Consider the following 20472-nt stretch of genomic DNA (forward strand, 5'->3'; position numbering starts at 1 on the left):
AGGTATAGTACATTATGATTATACAGTACTAAAAAAGGCTGTGGTATGTTAGCACTGTGTATGGACATGGTATGTTCTGATCACGTGGTATCATATCATAAACTGGTGTGGTAAGGTACCGCGTAGTATTGCAGTTACAGTAGGTAATTGATTGGTATTTTAAAACTTGTAGAACAAAACTATGCCTCAGTGGTAGTGTGGGGTGGGGTCCATGTTGACTGTGTCCCACCCACACAAAGTGCTGCAGTTGGCAGGACCACTCTGTCCGCCGCGGAAACAAACTCACATTCTCTCAAGAGAACACATGCTTCATTATCGAAATAATTGCCTTTGTGATGACTTCTTTCTTGTTCTTCATTGTTGTAACTCATAATGGCAGAAGTGAGGCGAGAGCAAGAAGAGGAGCGTCCTGAAATTCACCGTGTTATCCACCAAGCAACAGGTAGGTTGGCATTACAAGCTTGATTAGATTTAGAACTCAAATTGACTGTAATAGTAAAAAAGACACACAATGATGCCTTTGGACATTTGTGTTTACAAGTGATCTTAAACTTAAGATACAAGCACTGTATAATGCCCGTGAAGCCACGATAAGACGCACTTTTGCAGGTAATGAACAGTTCATCAAAATAAAGAGGCTTCAAGGAGTTAACTGTCTCAATAAACATCAAACAAGGAGAATTACACTTTGTATATTTAAAAAAAAAAAAAAAGCTTTGTCCTTGTGGTAAATCGACTTCGCTTAATCTTAACAAACAATGTAAAACGCCACATGGTAACAGTTAGCATCGACAGTCATGGTTTTAGAAGCAATGAATATATTCAAACACAAAGGTGCAACAAGTCCATCAATAACAAGATAACTCAAAAAAGCATCTATTCTTTATCCTCAACAAAAATGACTTATACTACAGTGTTTTACAGAGGCACTTACTGTAGTAGTAGAATAAGAATTCTTCCTTCGTGTCTGCATGACTGTCTCTCGATGGCCAAGGCAGGCACACCAGAAGGAGCATCCCAATTAATTAGATTGCAGCATTAAATCATGATCTTCAAACTCTTTAATTCACGACATTCTACTCAATTTACTCTATGTTAACTTATTACTCCTTATTTTAAATAGATACAGGGATGGATTAGTGGCATTTCCATTCATTTCAATAGGGAAATATGATTTGAGATAAAAGCATTTATAGTTACGAGTGTGCTCATGAAACAAATATTTGTCAGATTAAATATTGTGAGTTTAACAAAGCAGGCAGGTGGTTTGTTGTGCAGCTGCCATGCACCTGTTGTGGTCCAAAGCATGTATAAAATGTCAGCATGTGTGCATATGTTGGAGCGGCACAGAGGCAGTTGTGATGGGGGGAGGGGGGGGGCGTATTCTGCTGACCTCAGCGGCTTCACAGATCATGTGGGCTAGTATCCACTCACACAAAAACATCAAGGCACGTTGCAGTTTAAACATCCACTCTGGTTCACTTTTGTGTTTCGGAAGATACGGAAACATTGCAAATGAGAAATGGACATTGTACAAGCTTGATTCAAGGTCAAATTAAGCAAAAAAGCATTTGTTTAAGATTGGATTATTTATTTATTTATTTTTGCAGAAGAGCTGAATTTAATTCAACTTTTAACATTTAGATCTTTTAAATTACGCACGCATTGTATTTTTATTTATCTATTTATTTATTTATTTTTCGAGCGTCCATTTTTGATGAGTAAGGTTTTTTTTTCTTGCAAATGTCATTTAACCTGCAAGGAAATGTTCTTGTGTTTTTCAGACTCATGACATTAAGTCATTTTGTCAGGTATTCCAGTTATGTGCCACATTTTATTATTTCTTATTTTTACTAATTCTTGTAATATTTTTGGCTGGGTAACACTTGGAGCAACATTTGGAAACATTCCAAGACCTCTTTTTTCTCCAAAATGTGCATCAAATTTTGAGCAATTCCTTTTTTTTTTTGCAGGTGTAAGCTCACCTGCATTTTGTCAAATTGTAAAGATGTGGGTTTTCTCCGAGTACTCCGGTTTCCTCCCAAATTCCAAAAATGTGCATGGTAGGTTCATGCATGCAATTCTTTCATATTTTTTTGCAAGATTTGCACAATTTTGTGTGTGTATGTATGTATGTACTGTATGTCACCAAATTTCTGGCAAATTTTGAAGTTTTAATTCTCATTTATTCATTTTGCTTTTGCCAGGCGTTTTCTTTTTTTTGAATTCTTATCATTTTAACCCCCCCCCCCCACCATTTGATGTTATACTTGCTCATCTTTTGATGTGAAACCTTTTTCTACTCCGGCATTGTCATGTGGCATGGGCTCCACTTCCTGACGGACCGCATTCCACCTAATGTGATTGGTTCAACATGGTGATTGTGGGTGTGTGACTTTTGTGCCTTTTGTCACAGGTACACCACAAAAACACACACACACACACACACACACACACACACACACACACACACACACACACACACACACACACACACGCGCGCGCGCGCGCTGGCACAAACCTATTCAGTCTTACTAGGTCATCCGTCAAAGAGGATCTGAATGGAAACACGCTGTTAATGGTGGACTTAATTGTAATTCATATAGCTCCTCGGCAGGTAATCCCACCTTGAGGTGCAAGGTGTGGCGCACCCGTGGGTGTAAAAGGACCTCTTTCTTTCGTATGTAAACAAGGAAGTGGTGGTAGCTTGAAAGCTTTGTCAGGCTGAAAAACGAAAGAACACCGGTGTCGTTGAAGAAGGTGAGTAAACGGAAGAAACAAGTTGCAGATGTGACAGGTGCTTTTTATGTGGATTTCAAACGTATCGTTCTTTAACTAAAATGGTTGCATCTGCTTTATGCCGCATGAGTGCTTTCAGTTTGACATTTGGACTTTCTCCGTCAATTTTTTTAGATAGTCATCAGGTCTCTTTTGAATCCGTGTGTTAATTTTTAATCCCAATGACTGGAAAATAGGATGGCGTACTGACGGTCCTTTTTTTTTTTTTAAACAAATCTTTAGATAACAATCTCTCAACAATATACACATCACAGAGGAACAATGACGAGAGATCGATAGATTTAAAAAATGCCACGTATCTTAAATATAATGACGAACTACAGGCCGATGACATGATGGTGTCAACCTAACATGAAAGTTAAATACACTGACGTCTTGAGATAAGAATTGAATTTCTCCCGTGACCACGCTTACAAAACACTCAAATCATCATATCCAGTTCAAATGAAGGGAAATGCCATTAATCCGTTCTAGCCTTCCCCAAAAACAAAAAAAATGTTGTAGTGTTTTTTTAATGAGGAAAAATAGTGCTCCACAATAGTGTACTTTATAAAAAAACATACAGTGCATCACAACATCATGAAATCAAATAAAAAGAATGAAACAGTTTTATTTTACAGATAATAATTACTTCAAATAGAGACAGCAGTCTTTCCTGGCAACACAACATGACTAAAAAAAACACACTCTTTTCATCTTCGCAGATCATCTTGACAGAAGCAAAGCAGATCTTTTGCATTCCAGGTAAGTTGATTCGCAACTAGGGCAAAGTCTTTGAGTGACAACACGAGAGACCCATGGTATTTAAAAAGTCCTTTTCTTGACAAAGGCAGGAGTTACTTGCTAGATTATGTTATTTTGAACCGATGCTCTGTGGGTTTTGGTGCGCTGAATGGTGTGTTGTGTTTTTGTAGGCAACCAGAGATCACTATCATCGCCGGGGAACCTTCGGATGACAACAAATGGTTCTCAGCATCGCCCGTGGTTTGTTCTTCCGACCCTCAATCCAGCTGGTCCACAGGCATCCAGGTTTGGTCTATCTTGGGTCTTTATCATGTTCACGTGAGTAAGGCTGTAAAAATGTCGGTTTAATTCCGAACTGTAACTTTTGAGCATCCTCTGTAACCAACCTACCTGGAGGACATTCCACTGAAGTACAACTTAAAAGTAACTAATTAGATAAGATTTTATCATATTTTTGTGGACTAGTAATGCTACAAATATGATGTCAAAAAGAAAGGTTGTAAAAACTTTGGTGGCTTCTTGACGACCTTAAATGGTGGCTCTTAGGGATACCCGTCTTTGGGACTTTTGATTCCTTGGTATTTCAAATGAAAACAAGTTTAGAAATGGTCTTGCTAATGTTTCTGTTTTCTACGACTCAGCCCCCACCGTCCTATGACCAGGTGATTCAAGAAAAGACCCGAGAGGAGCACATTGCTCGGCCCACCGCGGCTCCCCGACGGTTTTCTCCCTGTATCACCACGACCTGCTCCACACAGACTGACCCCGTCAGGGAAAAATCGCCCGGTAAAATCAATGGATGTTGCACTGGGGATGCATTTTAATCTCATTCCCTTCCTGATTGTGATTCTTCTTCAGGTAAAAAGCCGCAAAAACCGCCAAGACCATCCTTGCTCAGACCTGAAGGTGCTTCTGAAAGTGGTCCACACAAGTCACAAGAAAGACGGGACTCAGGAGATCGGTACAAAAGATCAGTCACGGTCCACTGGGAAACACCTGTGCAACCCGACCCAAGCCCTAGTGCGACAACTTTTTGTGTTCCCGCCTTAGAACCCAGACCTGCCCCGCTTCCTCGCATAAAATCCAGAAAACAGACCGAAGCTAACAATCAGACATTGGTCAAACTTGAAGATGATGAGCTCCCCACAGATGCTGTTAACATTTCCTCAAATGAGTATCTGAAGGAGCTGCTGGACGTCTTTAGTCCGAACAGAGACCGAGCAAATCCGGAGAAACAAGTTCATGGCGAGATGAACAGTCAGCGAAACATCCAGTCCAGGATCCAGGCCTTTGAGAGCCAGCTCCCCCCAGAGCACGGGAGTGCCTCCGAGCCGATCAGACCACAGCCTCTTCCTAGAAAGCCGGCAAAGCCACAGGTGTCCGCTAAACCTCCACTACCTTCCAGATCTGTATTGGCTCAGGACAGTCAAAATGTATCAAGGCAGGATCAGACAGCCGTTTTCAAACCTCAGCCGCCCCAGAAACTTGCTGGAAATCCCATGCGAGAAGAATTGGAGACCCTGCTCACAAAGGGCGGACCCCCGCAGCGCTCACGCCCGGCAGTATTAACCAGGGATTACAGCATCCATGACGAGGCGCCACTCTTGCCACCGAGAATGCCAGTGAAGTCACCAAAGGAACCACTGAAGCCCAACCTCAACATCAACAACCGCAACTCCGCCGCCATGCCCAGGAATGACGAAAATGCCCACATTCCACCAAGTGAGTCGAATTTTGGTTTTGAATTGAAACAGAATTGGGTGGGATTTGAAATTTAGCTCTGAAGCGTTGTCAGGCTTGGAATGGGATGATGTCAGATGAAAATGGCCACTCAGCTTCGAGTGTGTCATCAATAGATTGGAACCGGGACAACGGAGACAGTTTCTTGGATCAGAACACCTGGAGTGATTTTTGTCATTCACCTTGAATATTTAAGTCCTTTGATTACATTTTATCGAAATGAACAAATTCAAATGCGCTCTGAGTAAAAGGACCACAAAACAATTTAATCCAAGATCACCGATATCTTGAGTTGTGAAAGTAGCTAATCTATCCCATTTCGAAAATAGCCTTTCAATTGGAATCAACAATTTTAAACAAACTATCCTTGTTTCGATGTAAACAAAGCACGTGTCTGAATGCAACAAAAATCTTGACCGTAGTCTTAAGGCTAAGATTAGCGCGACAAGCAAGGGCCTCGATATCAAAAGCGAGCAAAAGTGCTAACTACGCGTAGCTGTGATGTGAGTCAAACTAATGTTTACTTATTGACATGTGACCTCAGATCCGGCTCCTGTCAAGGCGAGGCCACCTTTAACAAAAAGGCCCACCACTATCAGAGTCCCCAGCCAAATTGGTGAGCCCCCGCGTAGCTAAAATACAAAGCATTCAAACAAAGCACCATGGAACCCAACAGCTGATACCTCCCATCAGCCACAGAGAGTCTTCAGGGCGATCCTCCTCCACTTCCTGCTCGGAAACCTGTCGGCGCTCCAGGCACCGCAGCCATTCCCAGGCAAAAATCCTTACCCAGCATCCCAACTCAGGTACAGTATGCATTGAATAGGAGGTTATGAACTCAATAATAATTAAACAAAGTACCGGTAAGCCTACCTTCTTCGATCAGTGCATTACAATTGACATTGGAATGTCATTGAATCGATAGCTAGGCTGGGAACCAACACACAAGCCACGCAGAGCATAAATCCTCATTATTTTCTGCAGGGATTATTAAAGGACAAGAGGGTTCCATCGCTGCCAAATCAGTGAGTGGAAGCAAAAACTTCACTTAAAAAAAAACAAAAAAACCCATTTCTATTTCATAATTGAAGGGATGCCTTTTCGTGAAACTTCAGGCGGCAAGGCATCACAAAACCGCTCCCGCCACGCCCACCTGCGGCTAAACCTGGTCCTGGACGACCGCCGCCACCCAGCGTGCAGGCCACCAAGCCCACCAAAGGGTTCCTCCTGCCTCCCAGACCTGTTCAGGGCCATCGCCTCTATGACAAATACACTGTGAGAAGATTGGTGAAAAAAGCATGTCCGTTCTGCTGTAATTGTGTTTCCAATGACGTTTTTTTTTTTGTGCGTGTGTGTGTGTGTGTGTGTCCTTTCCACAAGCTTCCGCATGGATCCGCCGCCCCGGACTCTAACAGGAGCCACAGCGAAGAACTATCATTCCAGGTGAGATGGAGTTATGATAGAATATGTGCTAGGCTGCCAGTCGAACTGGTTCCCTTGTATTTATTGCTGATGTATCTGCTGACAATAGCGGGAGGAATTCTGAAGTCTTTCAGGCAAGATTATCCGTTCATACTCAGCCAAATTCTCAGACCTTAATGGGCGGCGCTTCACAGCGCTGATGTACGATGACTTGAAAGCAAAAGAAGTATTGTTGGAGGCCAATAAGTGGAATGTTAGGCAATGGCCAAGTCAATCATCTAACTGGAATCCGATGACGCGTGTATTTAAAATGCTGAAGACAAAATTGAATACGTCACTGCGTTAAATTTGTCAAGTCGCATGTTGCTGGGCAGGATGCATAGGGCTTGTTCATAACGGTGCCCCTGAAGTAACTGTTCATGCTGGCTCAGACCTTGGATGCGTAAACATGGAGACTGTGGTTGTTTGTGCAGGCTGCAAATCCAACTGGCAAGCAAGAAAAAGGATTAAACGTTCAAGCCTTGCATGACTTCACTCCAGGTGACAATATTTTGAATGACTCATAGCACGAGTTTCTTTGATGCTTTGGGAAATTGATATCGCAAGTATCGAAAAAGGGTTTGATAACTAAAGCCTTGACGCGGTTAGATTAGCATCCGTTTTTAATCAATTTATTTTTTCATTTTAGCTGAAACATTTACACAAATAATGAAATACTACAAGTGACTACAAATTTGACTTTAACTGCTTGCTCCGAAATAATACTCTGACATAAGGTGACCTGTGCTTGATCAAAAAAGATATATTATATGGACTTGACAAGTATTGTTTTTTTTTGTTACATTAGAGGGTCCAGGAGAGCTGGGCTTGAAGGCCGGTGACATCATCAACATGGTGGAGCGCATGGACAGTGAATGGTACAGGGGGATTTGTAAAGGATCCACTGGTTACTTCCCAGTTAACTTCGTCAAAGTGCTGGTAAGTAAGTGATAGTCCTCATCAATAGTATCGTACAAATGCATGATCATTGTTCTCTTTCTCCAATTAGTCGGATGCACCACCAAAACTTGCTCCCGAGAAGAAACCAAAGCCACTTTCTGCTATAGTCACGTAAGTTTTCTTTTCTTTAAAGAATTATTTTAATACCGGTACTTAAATTCCAGTTTTTGTGACATGGAATAGACAGCCTCCTAGAACAGCTAAAATTTATTTGGGGTGAATCACAGTCACTTTAAATGGTGGCAGGTGTGTGCTGATTTCCGTTTAACATGAATTTTAATGCAGCTGATTAATTTTGAACACAGCCACATCCCCAATTATAAGAGGGTGTGAACACTTGTGCAACATTATCTTGGTTGTATTTTTTTCATATCCCTGCTCTCAAATACTTTTTTCCCAATAGGGTTGTTCAGGTTAATAGTATAATGGCGGAGAAAGTTTTGAAATAATTTGTCTAAAAAATTCTGTCGTTTGAACAGGGGGTGTAGACCCTCAAAGATCTTTTGATCTTTGACCTATCAACCACCCTACATATCTTTTTTTTTTTTTTAAGTGGTCCCAGATGTGTGGCTAGGTTTGATTTCGAGGGCGACAGTGGGGAGGAGTTGTCGTTCATGGAGGGCGACGTGATCCGGCTGCAAGCCTACGTTGGCGATGAGTGGGCCCGCGGGCAGTTGGGCACCGCTTCCGGAATTTTCCCTCTCAATTTTGTGGAAGTCGTTGAAGATCTGCCGTCAACGCCCACTTGGCCCCAGGGTATGACGAATCCCAACAGGGTCGCATTACCAGGTAAGAAGTAATGCACCACGAGTAAAAAAAGTGCCACTCTTTCGACCTTTCTTCCTGATTTGGTGTTTATGTCCAATATAGATTACAGAGCTAAGATTTTTTTAAATACATTTTTTTATCATGAAAGGTTCAATTTTGAATGAAGACACACGTACATAATTCTTCTAAAAACAACAAAATATTTTAGTTATTTCCAGTGGCTGGGATTTTGCTCAATTATCTCTGGGTTGTGGTATTGTTAAAATTTTGGAGAGACATAGTTTAATGCGGGGGTGGGGGGCGTGTTTTGGTTAAATTAAAGCAGGGTGAAAAATAGAATCCTTTTTAGCTGAAATATAGGAGAAAAAAATATTGTTTGTTTTCTGGAAAATTTATTTCAGTCCTTCTGCATTCCGATGACTCAGACTTTCCCACGCATGTGACTTTGAATTCTGTGTCACTTCTCCAGGCATGGCCAGTCATCAGCCAGAAGCTGTCAAACCGGCTCAGGTAGCCCATATTTATTTTTACAATGATTTCTTGCATTATGAGTGGGTCCATTTCTGTGTTCTTTGAGAAACAAGCTGTCATTCAGTCGATTTTTTTTTTTAGCTTTGACTTGCAAGCGCAAACTTGAGATACAGGTGTTGTATGTTATGTACACTCAATTCACAATGGGAAGCAGTTTGGCAAATAGTGAACTATTAGAGGCCTCAAACTGTCACTGCCAGTTGACATGTACTGTCAAATTAAACAAAAGAAAATGACAGATTGAATGTATTTAAATCAACCAAACGATGTTGCCTTCAATGAAGCTCGTTTGACATGTCGAAAATCCTAGATGCTAATCGTTAGCACGGACGCATTTTTTTAACACAAATGGACAACACGTGTACACAAATTATATCACAATACTCACTGGGATATCTTCTTTATCCTCTATGAAAGAATTATTATAAAGAACTAACAATGCCACATACTCACTGTAGCAAGATGTGACACCACTGGCAGCCATCTTGCGCTGCCATCGCTAAGCGCACCTTGAACTTGAAAATATTAATTTTTTTCCACGGCGTTCTCACATTATTTTCTGTCTCTACGGCACATTTTTGTGTCGCTATGGTTGTATCAAGAAGTTTGGGAAAAGTGATACATGCACTTAATTGGTAAGAATACAATTGTTTAAACATGTTCTCTTATAAGGTTTATATCTGTGAGGGCTACTCAAAGATTCATCTCCATCATCTTCTCAGAACCTTCAACAATTAAATAAAAGCAAAGCTCATCAGGACAAAATGTGCAACAAAATGTAAAGCTAACCTTTTACTCACGATACTGAGATAATATTCTCCGAATGGTTGATGCAAATAGTAGATAAGATAAGAAAACCTGCGGCCCGGTAGTCCAGTGGTTAGCACGTCGGTTTCACAGTGCAGAGGTATCGGGTTCGATTCCAGCTCCGGCCTCCCTGTGTGGAGTTTGCATGTTCTCCCCGGGCCTGCGTGGGTTTTCTCCGGGTACTCCGGTTTCCTCCCACATTCCAAAAACATGCATGGCAGGCTGATTGGACGCTCTAAATTGTCCCTAGGTGTGAGTGTGGGCGTGGATGGTTGTTCGTCTCTGTGTGCCCTGCGATTGGCTGGCAACTGATTCAGGGTGTCCCCCGCCTACTGCCCGGAGACGGCTGGGATAGGCTCCAGCACCCCCCGCGACCCTAGTGAGGATCAAGCGGTTCGGAAAATGGATGGATGGATAAGAAAACCTTTATTAGTCTCGCAATGGAGAAATTCCCAATTCACAGCAGCAAAGTTATGAAAGGAAGAAGTAGAACAACAAAATATAGGAGCTGCTGGAAAGGCAGCCACTCTCGCGGCGCCATTTTGAAGTCAAAATAACACAACACAACACATAGGACACAGACAGTCACCACTTTTTTGCATACACTTTGTTGTCTGAAGCAGTTATAGATGAAAGAGGAGAGGATCAAAGTGTCCTTTCACCAGTGGGTCAGAGACGTCATGCTGAAAATGTGCACACGTCTGCTACAAGCTAAGTTTTGAAAGCAAACACGAAGCTGTAGCGTCCATTGACGAAAAGAGATTACCGTAGTTCACTTCTCCTGTCCCACGTAATCCGCTTCAAACTCCAAGCCGCGACTCCCAGTTCCAAATCCGCATCGGCGCCCCACGCTAACGCTCCTTTCTTCTCATTGTCGGGCTCCTCAAGCCTTACATCCATCCAGCCGCAGACCGTTCAACAGCATCGATCTCTCCGCTGAATGAAGCGGGGCTGTGAAAAATGCTGCCCATTACAGGCGCAAGACACAAGCGCCCCGGGACTGTCCAGCAACAACAGTCAAATGGCGCCGACATTCCTCCCAGTCAAAAACAGTGCTGGTATACCCATGCTGCCGAGAAGGCGCAACCACCAAGCAGTGTCGTGGCCAAAAGATGCTGAAAAAAAGTCCACATCAGGTCCACACGACGTAACAACAAACACAAAGTGACAAAACAAACACAAAAAATATACCGGTAGTTTGTTCTTTGAGAGGCTCTTATTACTCCAAACAGAGGTTGTCAGTAACACTTTGTTGTGTTGCCCCCACAGTCCTCTGTAGAGTGGGCTCTGGCTCAACATGACTTTGACGCCAATGCGGAGGATGAGCTGTCTTTCAAGCGGGGCGACTGCATTCTTGTCACCAGGCATGTCGATGCCGAATGGAGCTGCGGAAGACTCAACGGCAAAGAAGGAATCTTTCCCAAGGTTTTTGTGGAGAGTCGCACGGGTATGACGTGCAGTGCAACTCTGAATGAAATACTGATTTTGTGACTGTTCAGGGGAAAGATAAACACTTTCTCTCTCTTCCAGCTAAAATGAAAAATATATAGATTTTAATTATTTTTGAGGCATTAATAATTGAGCCCTACAAATTCTACCGAGCAACAAGTGACCCAAACAATTGTAATTTCCTACGTCTGCTGCTACTTAAAATATTTTTTCATTGATTTAACAAACCATGACGAACTGATATGGATTTCAGGATTTTAAAACATAGTTTACATCCATCTTAACTGACCATTTTTACCCACATTTTGGATTATGAACAGGTCCAAAGTTGCCGACTAACGAGTTTGAAGCTGGTGAAATGAAGGGAAGGGCCATGTACGAATTCATTTCAGACTGCGATGAGGAGCTTTCTTTGCAGGTAGTCCCCCCCCTCCCAAGTATATTTTTTAAATGTGTAATAAAGCATTGGCATTACTCTGACATGGAACAACTGGTTCTGATACAGGTCGGGGACATCATCACCAACCTGGAGTCAATCAACGATGAATGGTTCCTGGGTGACTTGAGGGGCAAACGGGCCTTAGTGCCTAAAGACTATGTTCAAGTGCTCTGAAGTTTGGACTCAAACTTAAAGTACTTGTGCAATGAAGTATTAAAAATCAGTGAATATTTTCTGCTGCATTACATTTAGAATTGCGTGTTGTGTTCTTTGATTACCAATTCTGTAATAAGTTTTACACTGGCGCTACCTGGTGGGTTGTTATTGCATTGCAACATATTACCCAGAATTTACAATTTCTCGAGCATTCCAGGAGCGGTCCTTGTTGTCAAGTAGCATTTAGTCTATTTTATCTGAAGTACAAAGAAATGTTTTTTTTAAGACCACTAAAAAGAAATGTACTTTTTTAAAGTATGCCGACACATTTGGAGTTTCGTACTTTTCATTGAACAGCAAGGACAAGACAAGTCCAAGGTTGGTCATTTACATTTTTTAATTATTAAATCTGTGAGGGCATTTATTTTTAGACGGTCTCCTGGATGGGGGGCTCATAACCGTCGGCCCTCTCCACCTTGGCTCCGGTGTCATCTCCGGATCCTTTGGCAGTGCTGCTTGAACTGCCCTCGCCGTGGAGCTCCATCAGTTTGCCCACTGTGGGAGAAACATGGACATTTAACAACCAGTGGACAAAACACCATTAATTTAAATTGAGATGGTAAAAAAAAAAAATGGCAGAAAGGACCAGCTCTGGGCACCTGCAGATCCCCCTATTATAAACACACTTGAAAAAAAATTAACGGCTTTCAATATTTTTCAACCAAAAACTGCACTTCAAATCTCTTCACGTCTACTATGCTAATCAAATTAGAAACATGCCCAACATGCCCGAAGCCTTTTGTAATGATCCAAGACACAATAAATCAGGTTATTTTAATTCAATGTCAAACCAGTGTATGGGGGGAGGGGGGACCATTCCAACCACTTAAAATGTCCAAAATATTACCAAACAAGTGATGTGACCTTTTCTGTAATATCAATTTCCTTTTGCACTGCTGCACTAAAAACTGGTTGTCGAAGCCCAGCGAGTCAACTCAACTCAGTTGGCTGGGATGTGATAGAATTATCGCCCCGCCGTTTGGAGGTGCATCCAAAGCTATGGCATCAACTGTGAATGGGCTAGATGTGGATTCAGTTTGAGAAATCAAGTCTTACGTTCAAACTTGGGCTTCTTTAGCATTTTGACCTTGCGGACGTAGACATCGTGAAGGGGGTAAATGGACTGGCAGGCCTTTTCAATGTCCTTGCCAACGCTGTCAGGGATCCTGGAAGAGGGAAAACAAACACGCCAAAATGTCAGTTTAATGAGGGATGGTAACAACTCCGAAGCCTCAACTACGCGCCACTCACAGCTTGTTCACGACCTCCTTCAGGTCGTTGGTCTGCACCTCGCGGGTCATGATCTCCACCATCTTCTTGCGGATCTGGCGCACCTGCTGGTGCTGGGCGTACGAGGTCTTGCGGATCTGGTTGGTGCGCTTCTTGGTGAAGCCCACGCAAAAGAGACGCAGGAGGTAGCCGTCCGTGGTCTTCACGTCCACGTGGGCCTCGATCATGGTCTGAGAAAACACCCTCATGTTTAGGGACTATGACACGGCTGCAATGATCGAGTATTTTGATTCTTGAATCGACTTTTATATACATTACATCACAAACTATTGGACAAAACTATAAGCGTGAGTGTGGCTTTAAAAGATGGGTCCTGGCCTGCTGAGTGACGTGGGAGTCAGCGAAAGAGGGGCAGAGTTGGCTGTTAATGGGACAACAATCGGCTAGTCTGCAAGTGGGGTGCCTGGTGATGGCTGACATGCTGGTTGTTTGTATCTCAATTGTAACCTGCTACTGACAGCAAGTTCAGTGGCCATGACCCGCTGAGAACCCTTGCGCTCAAGAAGCTTCAAACACAAGGTCCTCAAAGGAAAGTGACCACCGAACATAGTGTCATGTGCATCATCTGGTTGTAAGAGAATCAAAGAGTCACAGAAATATAAAAGTGGACATCCTTGAAGCGTTTTTTTTTTTACATGTCGAGATTATTGCCATTCAACAACAACAAAAAAAAAAGTTACCTGCCACTTCTTGACCATAGAGCACATCTTGTCACGGGTCAGGTCCATGCCGTGGAAGTTGGTGAGGCAGTTCTTGCCCTGCACGTCCTCCGTGATCAGCTTGAACTTGCGGAAGGCCACCTCGTCGTTTTGCAGGTCGGCAAGGCTCACCTCGAACACACGACCCTTCAGACCGTCTGAGGCGATTCCTGGGAGAGTGTGAAGACACGGCACAGCCGGTATTATGAAAGGTTTGAGGCCATCTGGATGACGAGTAAATACTCCGCGGTGAGGAAAAAAAAAAGGCAGCAACATGGCATTAATCACACAGTCATTTGGGACCCAAACAAGTTGTCATAATTTGCCTCTCAAAGCAAATAACCATGGTCATATTATGTTATTTAAAACCAGAGTTGGAACTGGGCTCACGAAGCCTCTTAGCCAATGTAGCTAAACAGGGAAGAAAAAAAAATATCTCCAAGCCACACCAAAGTGTAGCCACGACATTACGTTTTGCCGCTGTATCGTAAATAAGACAAAACATAAGTTAAGGGTAGACATTTTTTCAGGTAGTACACATAGCTTGATTGCTAGCTGCACAGTGTGTCGAAACGGGCCAAGGTATCAGTAACAAAGCTGCTCCTTGGTTGTGTAACATTTCTGTCATCTTCCAGCACAAGCCATGGTCTTTAGAGAACTTTCACAGTGTGAGAAGGATCTCATTTTTTCAATGGTATCAGCCGGGAAAGAGATACAATATCATTGCCAAGGGATCAATTGGAATGCGATGAAGGGTAGCATGACTCAAAATTGATAAAACTATAAGAAGGAAACCGGTCAAGGAGGCAGACAAACATTTCAATCGATGCAGGAATTTCTGGCACGTACATGTGATAATCTCCCAAACGCATGTGGAAAAATGTTTTGATTGATTAAACCAAGGTTGCACTTTAGACATATATCCCCCGGGTCGATGTAATATTCAGCAATAGAGGAGAAAAAAAACCCAAAACAAAAACAGGCTTACTGGTTCCCTGAGTCCTGGTGACCAAGGTCTTGCCAATATTGCGAATGATGAACATGGCTGGCGCCTTGACATCGTACCAGTCCTTCTTGGAGAAAGGGTCCACACTGAAAGAATTGACAGTTTGTTTTTATTCTGCAGAAAACATTTTGCAGTTGCAACTTTTATCTAATTTTGGGTCATTTCCAGCTCTAAAAGCTGATATCATCACAACTGCTATGGGGTCAACATTGCACTTGTGTTATTTTTCCAAACTGCAATTGCTTTGTATTTGAAACTGTTGGAAGTCACGTTGCAAAGCTTCACTTTCTTTCCCCTTGCCTATGTATCGAGAACAGGTCAATACTGCATCGTTTGTAACAAAGTACAGATGATGTTGCTATAGGCCTTCATGTTATAGATGCTCTTTTTGGCACTTCAGGGATGTTTTGTTAAAACGAGGCAGGCTTTTGTTTTTTTTAATAAGCAACGCAGTAACAAGTTTTTAGGAAAAAAGTGACACAAGTCACAAGAGCTGAGCATACACCCCTATGTGGATTCCCCAAACAATAAAATCAATATCTCGATCGAGCTAGTTAGCGTGCTTCTTTGTCAACAAAAATGATTAGACAACACTTCCATCTCCTTCCCCCATCCATCTCCGTTTCATTCTTCAATTATTAAATTACTACTTTCCATGTTTCAAGTTCAGAACACCCAAACAACTAATACAGGCATTTCATATTTACCTCCTTGCACATTGCATTGCCTTTACACACCATTCCATTAGTCAAAACATTGATGATATTCCTGAATTATCGCATAATTGCCAAAGACGTGTGTTCACCCATTTCCTACATTACACCGGTGCAATTCATTCCGACTGCAAGTCTCACATTTCAATTAATTCCACTGCATATCAATTCAACAGTAGTTGTTTACGACTCACAAATGTGCAGATTATGTATTACACGTACAGTACAACTCGTAAGTAAATGTGACGCCGACTAAATCCGTGCTAACATGAGTTAGCTTCAGGAAACGAGATAAACTTGTCAAACACAGCAAAACTATTAACCCAACTTCTCGTTATCACTACGCGGCCAATAAATAAGTTAATTACCAAATTAACCAATATTTAAACCAAATGCATCCACGGACACGGCAAAACAAAACCTCAAGCCGAAGCTCCAACGACACAGGGCCGCAACGACCACAGTAGCCGAAGCCTTACTTATCCGCCAAATATCGTGCTCATCCGGTATTGTTTTAGTGAGTTTTCGGTCACGAACTGAAGTGAACGGGTTCTTTAATACACTACTATCTGTATTTCGTACTTACATCTTCTTTTTGGCACCCTTTTTGCCGCCTTTGGTCAGCCTCTTATTCTTGCCGACTGCCATGTTGGCTACAGGGAGTGAAAGAGGAGGAAAGGAGAAAATCGCGCGAGAGTTAGAGAGAACGAGCTCGAGGGACGCTTTTGTGACGTCCTCTCGCGACGCCTACTCGAGCACACAGTGTCGAGCACACACTCGAGCACACCGGCGACGTGCCTACGCGACCGCCACATTGTTGGGGGCAAGTTTTCCATCTACGTGCATTCTATTGTAAAATAATTCTCGATTCAAGATTCTAGTTTACAGCACGCCCGCGACCCTTGTAAGGATAAACTGATTAGAAAATGGATGGGGTTAAGCTTTGGATAAACTGATTAGAAAATGGATGGGGTTAAGCTTAGGGGTAGGGTTTACAAGGTTTAAAACTAGGGTTAAGGGTTTGCATATCGGGTTTAATACTAGGTATAGGGTTTCAAAAAGGGGGGTGGTTAAAAATAGGGTTAGAGTTGGGAACATGAGTTAGGGTTTGAAAGTATAGGGTTTAAAACTAGGGTAAGGGTTTCAATGTCGGGTTTAGAACTAGGGTTTATGTTTCAAAGTAGACTTACTCAACTGCAACTGTATACAACAGAGGTACTGTAGGTATCCTTGTTATTCTGGTTTTCATGCCTTCTCCATACATGGAATGCGCTGACACTTTGCCCCCCGATAGCTTAACGTCTCTGGAGGCACGCAGCGGGTGTGTCAGAGTTGCTGTATCAATTGTTTATATCTTTGCTTTCACAGGTACTGGTCTGTGGGATCCATGTGGCAATTAGTAGCGCATGTTTGAAATTGGTATAATTTTGAGATTTTTTAACATAGAGCAACAGATAAATGCTTTTAAGTTGAAATCGATTTATATTGGAATAATATTGTATCATGTCTGTTCCAATTCAAACTTATTTTCAAAAAGTTTTGTTTTAGTCTGTTCAAAATGTTTATCCTGGTTGTCCCATGGCCTAAAAAATGCTATGAGTTTTGGTCCCCTGTACGATTGAGTTTGATACCCTTGGTAAGTCGTGTCAGCACAAAGGTTAACAGTGCGGAAACAATACAATACATGTGGATTTATTCGCTCTCCAGTTGGTCTGGTGATGCCAGGTGATGAGTCAACGGTCCACTATGTGCCCACACATGAATTACTGCTGTAAACACAGTGTTTTGTAAATTGATAGGAGGTCAACACTGAAACTTCAATACAAGGTTCAAACTCCAATTCTAACTTGCTTCAAATCACTTGACTTATGTCAGAAGCAGCAACTGATTAATTGTTTTGAATCAATCACCTGACTGTTTCACGATCAGGTCAGATGATTGATAAATTAGGTGATTCCTTTCCGCAGCCATCACGGATGCTACTGGTGCAGCAGTACATGACTGATCCACCGCTGGATGGGAAGAGAAGAATCGCTTACTGGCTGAACCATTAAAATGTTTACCCTCACCTGTTCCAATGAGCAAAATATATTTTTATGCACCCCATAACATAATGAAATGGATTTCAGTAAAAATCTGTGTGTTGCCCATCCGACCTATCACCTTCAGCCATAGTTACAAAAGCACACCCACACGATGCCCCCCCCCCAACCCCGGCATTCTCTCACCAACAACACAATAAATACACGCATTCACCGACAATGACGTTTTTGAACATACGGTTTACTTTTTAGCCAGGAGAGGTCACTGTAACTGACGATTCATGAAAATATTTTTAGAACTGGCCCATGTCCTTCAATCATTCACAGAGGCATGTTTATCCATCACTCGTATTTTTCCCTGTTAGTTTATGAGAGCCTGCTTTATCAGAGCCTTTTATGTAAAATACAGTGATGGTGTGATACTGCCGCTGCAGTGACTTGACTTGAGAATTGCTTTCAACACAAAAGGGGTAGAAAAGTGAGGTGTCAGAACTTACACTCAAGCCAGTTCTGTGCTGCCATCATTCCAGCTCCTACTCTATTTTTGAAACACTACTTGTACCATATTATAATGCCATACATTTCTCTCTTTCACTATATTATGTGTTTAAATGTGTTTGTATTGTTTTAAAGTGTGTTTAGTGAAGACTTTTTTTGCAGTACCATACATGTTATAAAACACGCCGAGAATGGAGTAAAATACGACATTTCTACATTGTGGATTTCGCTTTCTACAGTGATGGTCTGGAACACAACCCCCGCGATTGACGAGGGGTTAGTTTTGTCGTAAATGCTGGATTGCCAAGTCACGATATCATTTCGATACATATCTCATTCCTCCTCCTATGGGAAGTGGCACAAAGTACACATTTGAACATGTAAATGGTGACAAAAGGACGACGTTAAAGAGTGTCGACCGCGTCCGTTCACCTGAGCTGCGCGCACCTGCCTCGCCCGCCACCTCTGGAGCGGAATCAGCCCTCTCCAACTCACTACTCGTCGCCGCGCATGCGCAAACGTTCCCACTCGAGGGCTTCCACTGTCATGGCGGTGACGGTCTGAAAGCTACCGGGGAGCGAAATCAGGAAGCGAAGGTGGGCGCTACGAGCAGCTGGGCGAACGCTTCACTCTCTTAGGCCGGCTTGAGTGCACTTTCTGGGCTCGTCGAGGCCACCGGACACCACCTCCCCCACTGCTCCTTCTCCGACCCCTCCGTCTGAGGCGGTGGCAGTCAGCGTTTGTCCGAGCTTCGAGAGTTTGGCGCCGCTACCTGTCAAGTGCGCGGACTCCATGACAATAGCAACTTCCGCCGGTTGTAAAGTGGCTCCTCTTTGGTCGCTTTTCGAGGACGCGAACGTCGGCGAAGGGCTCGCCGTGGTTCTACCTGCTACCCGCGACCCTTTCACCTCACCTCGCCCTGTTTTTCTTTGGACGGCATTAATCCGCCTGCGGACTATCAAGTTACGGACTAAAAGAAGAGGAGTAGTTCGCGGAGGCATTTCACACCGCGGAGCGACACTCTTTGTACTTTATTTGACTTTATTTGTCGTGAATGGCGAGGGACGTACTCTTGCTTAGGTGCCTATCGACTGCCACCAACTAACCGGGGGAGGTACATAAATTCCGCTCCCTTTCCTCATTTCCCCCCCTTTTGACTTATCACCGCCGCCATTGGAGTTGAACAGGTGGCTTTACCTGTGGACGACACCTGCCCTGCGGGTCCCACCTTGAGCAATGGCGAGCGAGGAAACCGCGCCGGGCACCTTGCCGCTCAACCCCGCTGTGCCCATACGAGGTATCCGGATGAAATTCGCCGTGCTGGACGGCCTCATGGAAGTTGGGGAAGTTTCCAACCGAGACGTCGTGGAGACTGTGTTCAACCTGGTAAGCTGATTATCCGGGCTCAGAATAGGCCCCAGGTAGCACCTTCATGCTGGGATAATTGTGACATGTTAGGGAAAAGAGCGATGTAGTCTCACAAAAAACACAAATTATGTCCACCCGTGCATGTTGGACTTTCACTGGACTCTTCTGTCACGCTGCTGTTCACTGTCAAATCCCATCAGCTGGTGGCCAACCTGTGCCCTCCTGAAGCGTTCTTGAGTTACTTAAAAGTTGCCGTATGATTCTAATGGATCATTATTTTGATGTTTTCCACCTGCTTTTTGGATTTGCATAACATGTTTCTTTGGGTAAATGAGATTGGGTAAATTCTAGAACATAGGTGTCAAACTCGAGGCCCGGGGGCCAGATCTGACCTGCCGCATCATTTAGACCAGGCGTGTCCAACTAATTTTTGTCGCTGGCCACATTGTAGTTACGGTTTCCCTTGGAGGGCCGTTATGAATTTTAGGAAACCATATAAATGTTTAATCACCTCCACATATTACATATACAGCTGGATAACTAGTTTTAAAATCAGAAGTCAACAATAATGATTGTTATTGTGGATTACATACGACAATTTGAAATTTTGGTTCAGACTTTAGCAAGCATCATGGAACTTGACATGCTTGATTTGCTTTCATGAGCGATCTGGCCCCCGGGCCTTGACTTTGACACCTGTGATTTAGACAGTCTTGTGATGTTCTCTGGCGGTTGCACTGGATTAATCTAGATTCTTTTGACAGAAGTATTACAAAAAATTGAAACCTCAAAACCTGAACACATTTTTAAAATTTCCCTTCAAGTCGGCATTAGTCAATCACTTTTATGTCACCTGTAGGCATACTGCTGCTTAGTGTTTACAAACATTGATAACATTGTCGATACGGTGGTTTGAATTTTGTACCAATCCATCATTACTTTC

At 42.9% G+C, this 20472-nt stretch overlaps 4 protein-coding genes across 10 annotated transcripts in view; 3 read left to right on the forward strand and 1 right to left on the reverse strand.

Annotated features, from left to right (window-relative positions):
• The first annotated feature begins 372 nt into the window (after positions 1 to 372).
• Positions 373 to 4593, forward strand: LOC147199869 (uncharacterized). Its single transcript, XM_086119149.1, has 5 exons — positions 373 to 442; positions 3504 to 3543; positions 3714 to 3828; positions 4185 to 4310; positions 4402 to 4593. The coding sequence occupies exons 1-5, from the start codon at positions 373 to 375 to the stop codon at positions 4591 to 4593; spliced, it is 543 nt and encodes a 180-aa protein (XP_085975275.1).
• sh3d19 (SH3 domain containing 19) lies at positions 4402 to 11952 on the forward strand. The gene is made up of 15 exons (XM_086119035.1): positions 4402 to 4504; positions 4594 to 5265; positions 5828 to 5899; positions 5977 to 6089; positions 6268 to 6308; positions 6399 to 6558; positions 6664 to 6726; positions 7179 to 7245; positions 7553 to 7683; positions 7754 to 7815; positions 8258 to 8493; positions 8942 to 8982; positions 11080 to 11257; positions 11580 to 11677; positions 11765 to 11952. The coding sequence occupies exons 2-15, from the start codon at positions 4794 to 4796 to the stop codon at positions 11870 to 11872; spliced, it is 1842 nt and encodes a 613-aa protein (XP_085975161.1). The 5' UTR covers positions 4402 to 4504; positions 4594 to 4793; the 3' UTR covers positions 11873 to 11952.
• A 281-nt stretch (positions 11953 to 12233) lies between these two features.
• rps3a (ribosomal protein S3A) lies at positions 12234 to 16361 on the reverse strand. Its single transcript, XM_086119037.1, has 6 exons — positions 16208 to 16361; positions 14891 to 14994; positions 13885 to 14072; positions 13166 to 13374; positions 12971 to 13080; positions 12234 to 12409 (listed from the first exon to the last, which is right to left on the reverse strand). The coding sequence occupies exons 1-6, from the start codon at positions 16267 to 16269 to the stop codon at positions 12282 to 12284; spliced, it is 801 nt and encodes a 266-aa protein (XP_085975163.1). The 5' UTR covers positions 16270 to 16361; the 3' UTR covers positions 12234 to 12281.
• A 2334-nt stretch (positions 16362 to 18695) lies between these two features.
• Positions 18696 to 20472, forward strand: part of lrba (LPS-responsive vesicle trafficking, beach and anchor containing) — a 175606-nt gene continuing 173829 nt past the window's right edge. For all 7 annotated transcript variants that reach the window (XM_086119001.1, XM_086119003.1, XM_086119004.1 and 4 more), the window contains exon 1: positions 18696 to 19547. In XM_086119001.1, the coding sequence (XP_085975127.1) occupies positions 19398 to 19547 (150 nt within the window). In that variant the 5' untranslated portion in view covers positions 18696 to 19397. The remainder of the gene's footprint in view (positions 19548 to 20472) is intronic.

Source organism: Hippocampus guttulatus, chromosome 9 (genome assembly GCF_054856545.1).
Source record: "Hippocampus guttulatus isolate MCC_2025c chromosome 9, RoL_Hgut_1.0, whole genome shotgun sequence".
In the NCBI taxonomy this organism is placed as follows: Eukaryota; Metazoa; Chordata; class Actinopteri; order Syngnathiformes; family Syngnathidae; genus Hippocampus; species Hippocampus guttulatus.

What these genes read in the sequence shown, in the direction of transcription:
- LOC147199869 (XM_086119149.1), top strand. Translation starts at nt 373, where the DNA reads ATGGCAGAAGTGAGGCGAGAGCAAGAAGAGGAGCGTCCTGAAATTCAC. An exon ending in GCTGGTCCACAGGCATCCAG is followed by an intron (nt 3,829 to 4,184) that starts GTTTGGTCTATC and finishes TCTACGACTCAG; the next exon opens with CCCCCACCGTCCTATGACCA. An exon ending in GCTCCACACAGACTGACCCC is followed by an intron (nt 4,311 to 4,401) that starts GTCAGGGAAAAA and finishes ATTCTTCTTCAG; the next exon opens with GTAAAAAGCCGCAAAAACCG.
- rps3a (XM_086119037.1), bottom strand. Translation starts at nt 16,269, where the DNA reads ATGGCAGTCGGCAAGAATAAGAGGCTGACCAAAGGCGGCAAAAAGGGT. An exon ending in CACCAGGACTCAGGGAACCA is followed by an intron (nt 14,073 to 14,890) that starts GTAAGCCTGTTT and finishes ACACTCTCCCAG; the next exon opens with GAATCGCCTCAGACGGTCTG. An exon ending in AAAGAAGCCCAAGTTTGAAC is followed by an intron (nt 12,410 to 12,970) that starts GTAAGACTTGAT and finishes TTTCTCCCACAG; the next exon opens with TGGGCAAACTGATGGAGCTC.
- sh3d19 (XM_086119035.1), top strand. Translation starts at nt 4,794, where the DNA reads ATGAACAGTCAGCGAAACATCCAGTCCAGGATCCAGGCCTTTGAGAGC. An exon ending in GTTCCATCGCTGCCAAATCA is followed by an intron (nt 6,309 to 6,398) that starts GTGAGTGGAAGC and finishes GTGAAACTTCAG; the next exon opens with GCGGCAAGGCATCACAAAAC. An exon ending in ATGAGGAGCTTTCTTTGCAG is followed by an intron (nt 11,678 to 11,764) that starts GTAGTCCCCCCC and finishes GTTCTGATACAG; the next exon opens with GTCGGGGACATCATCACCAA.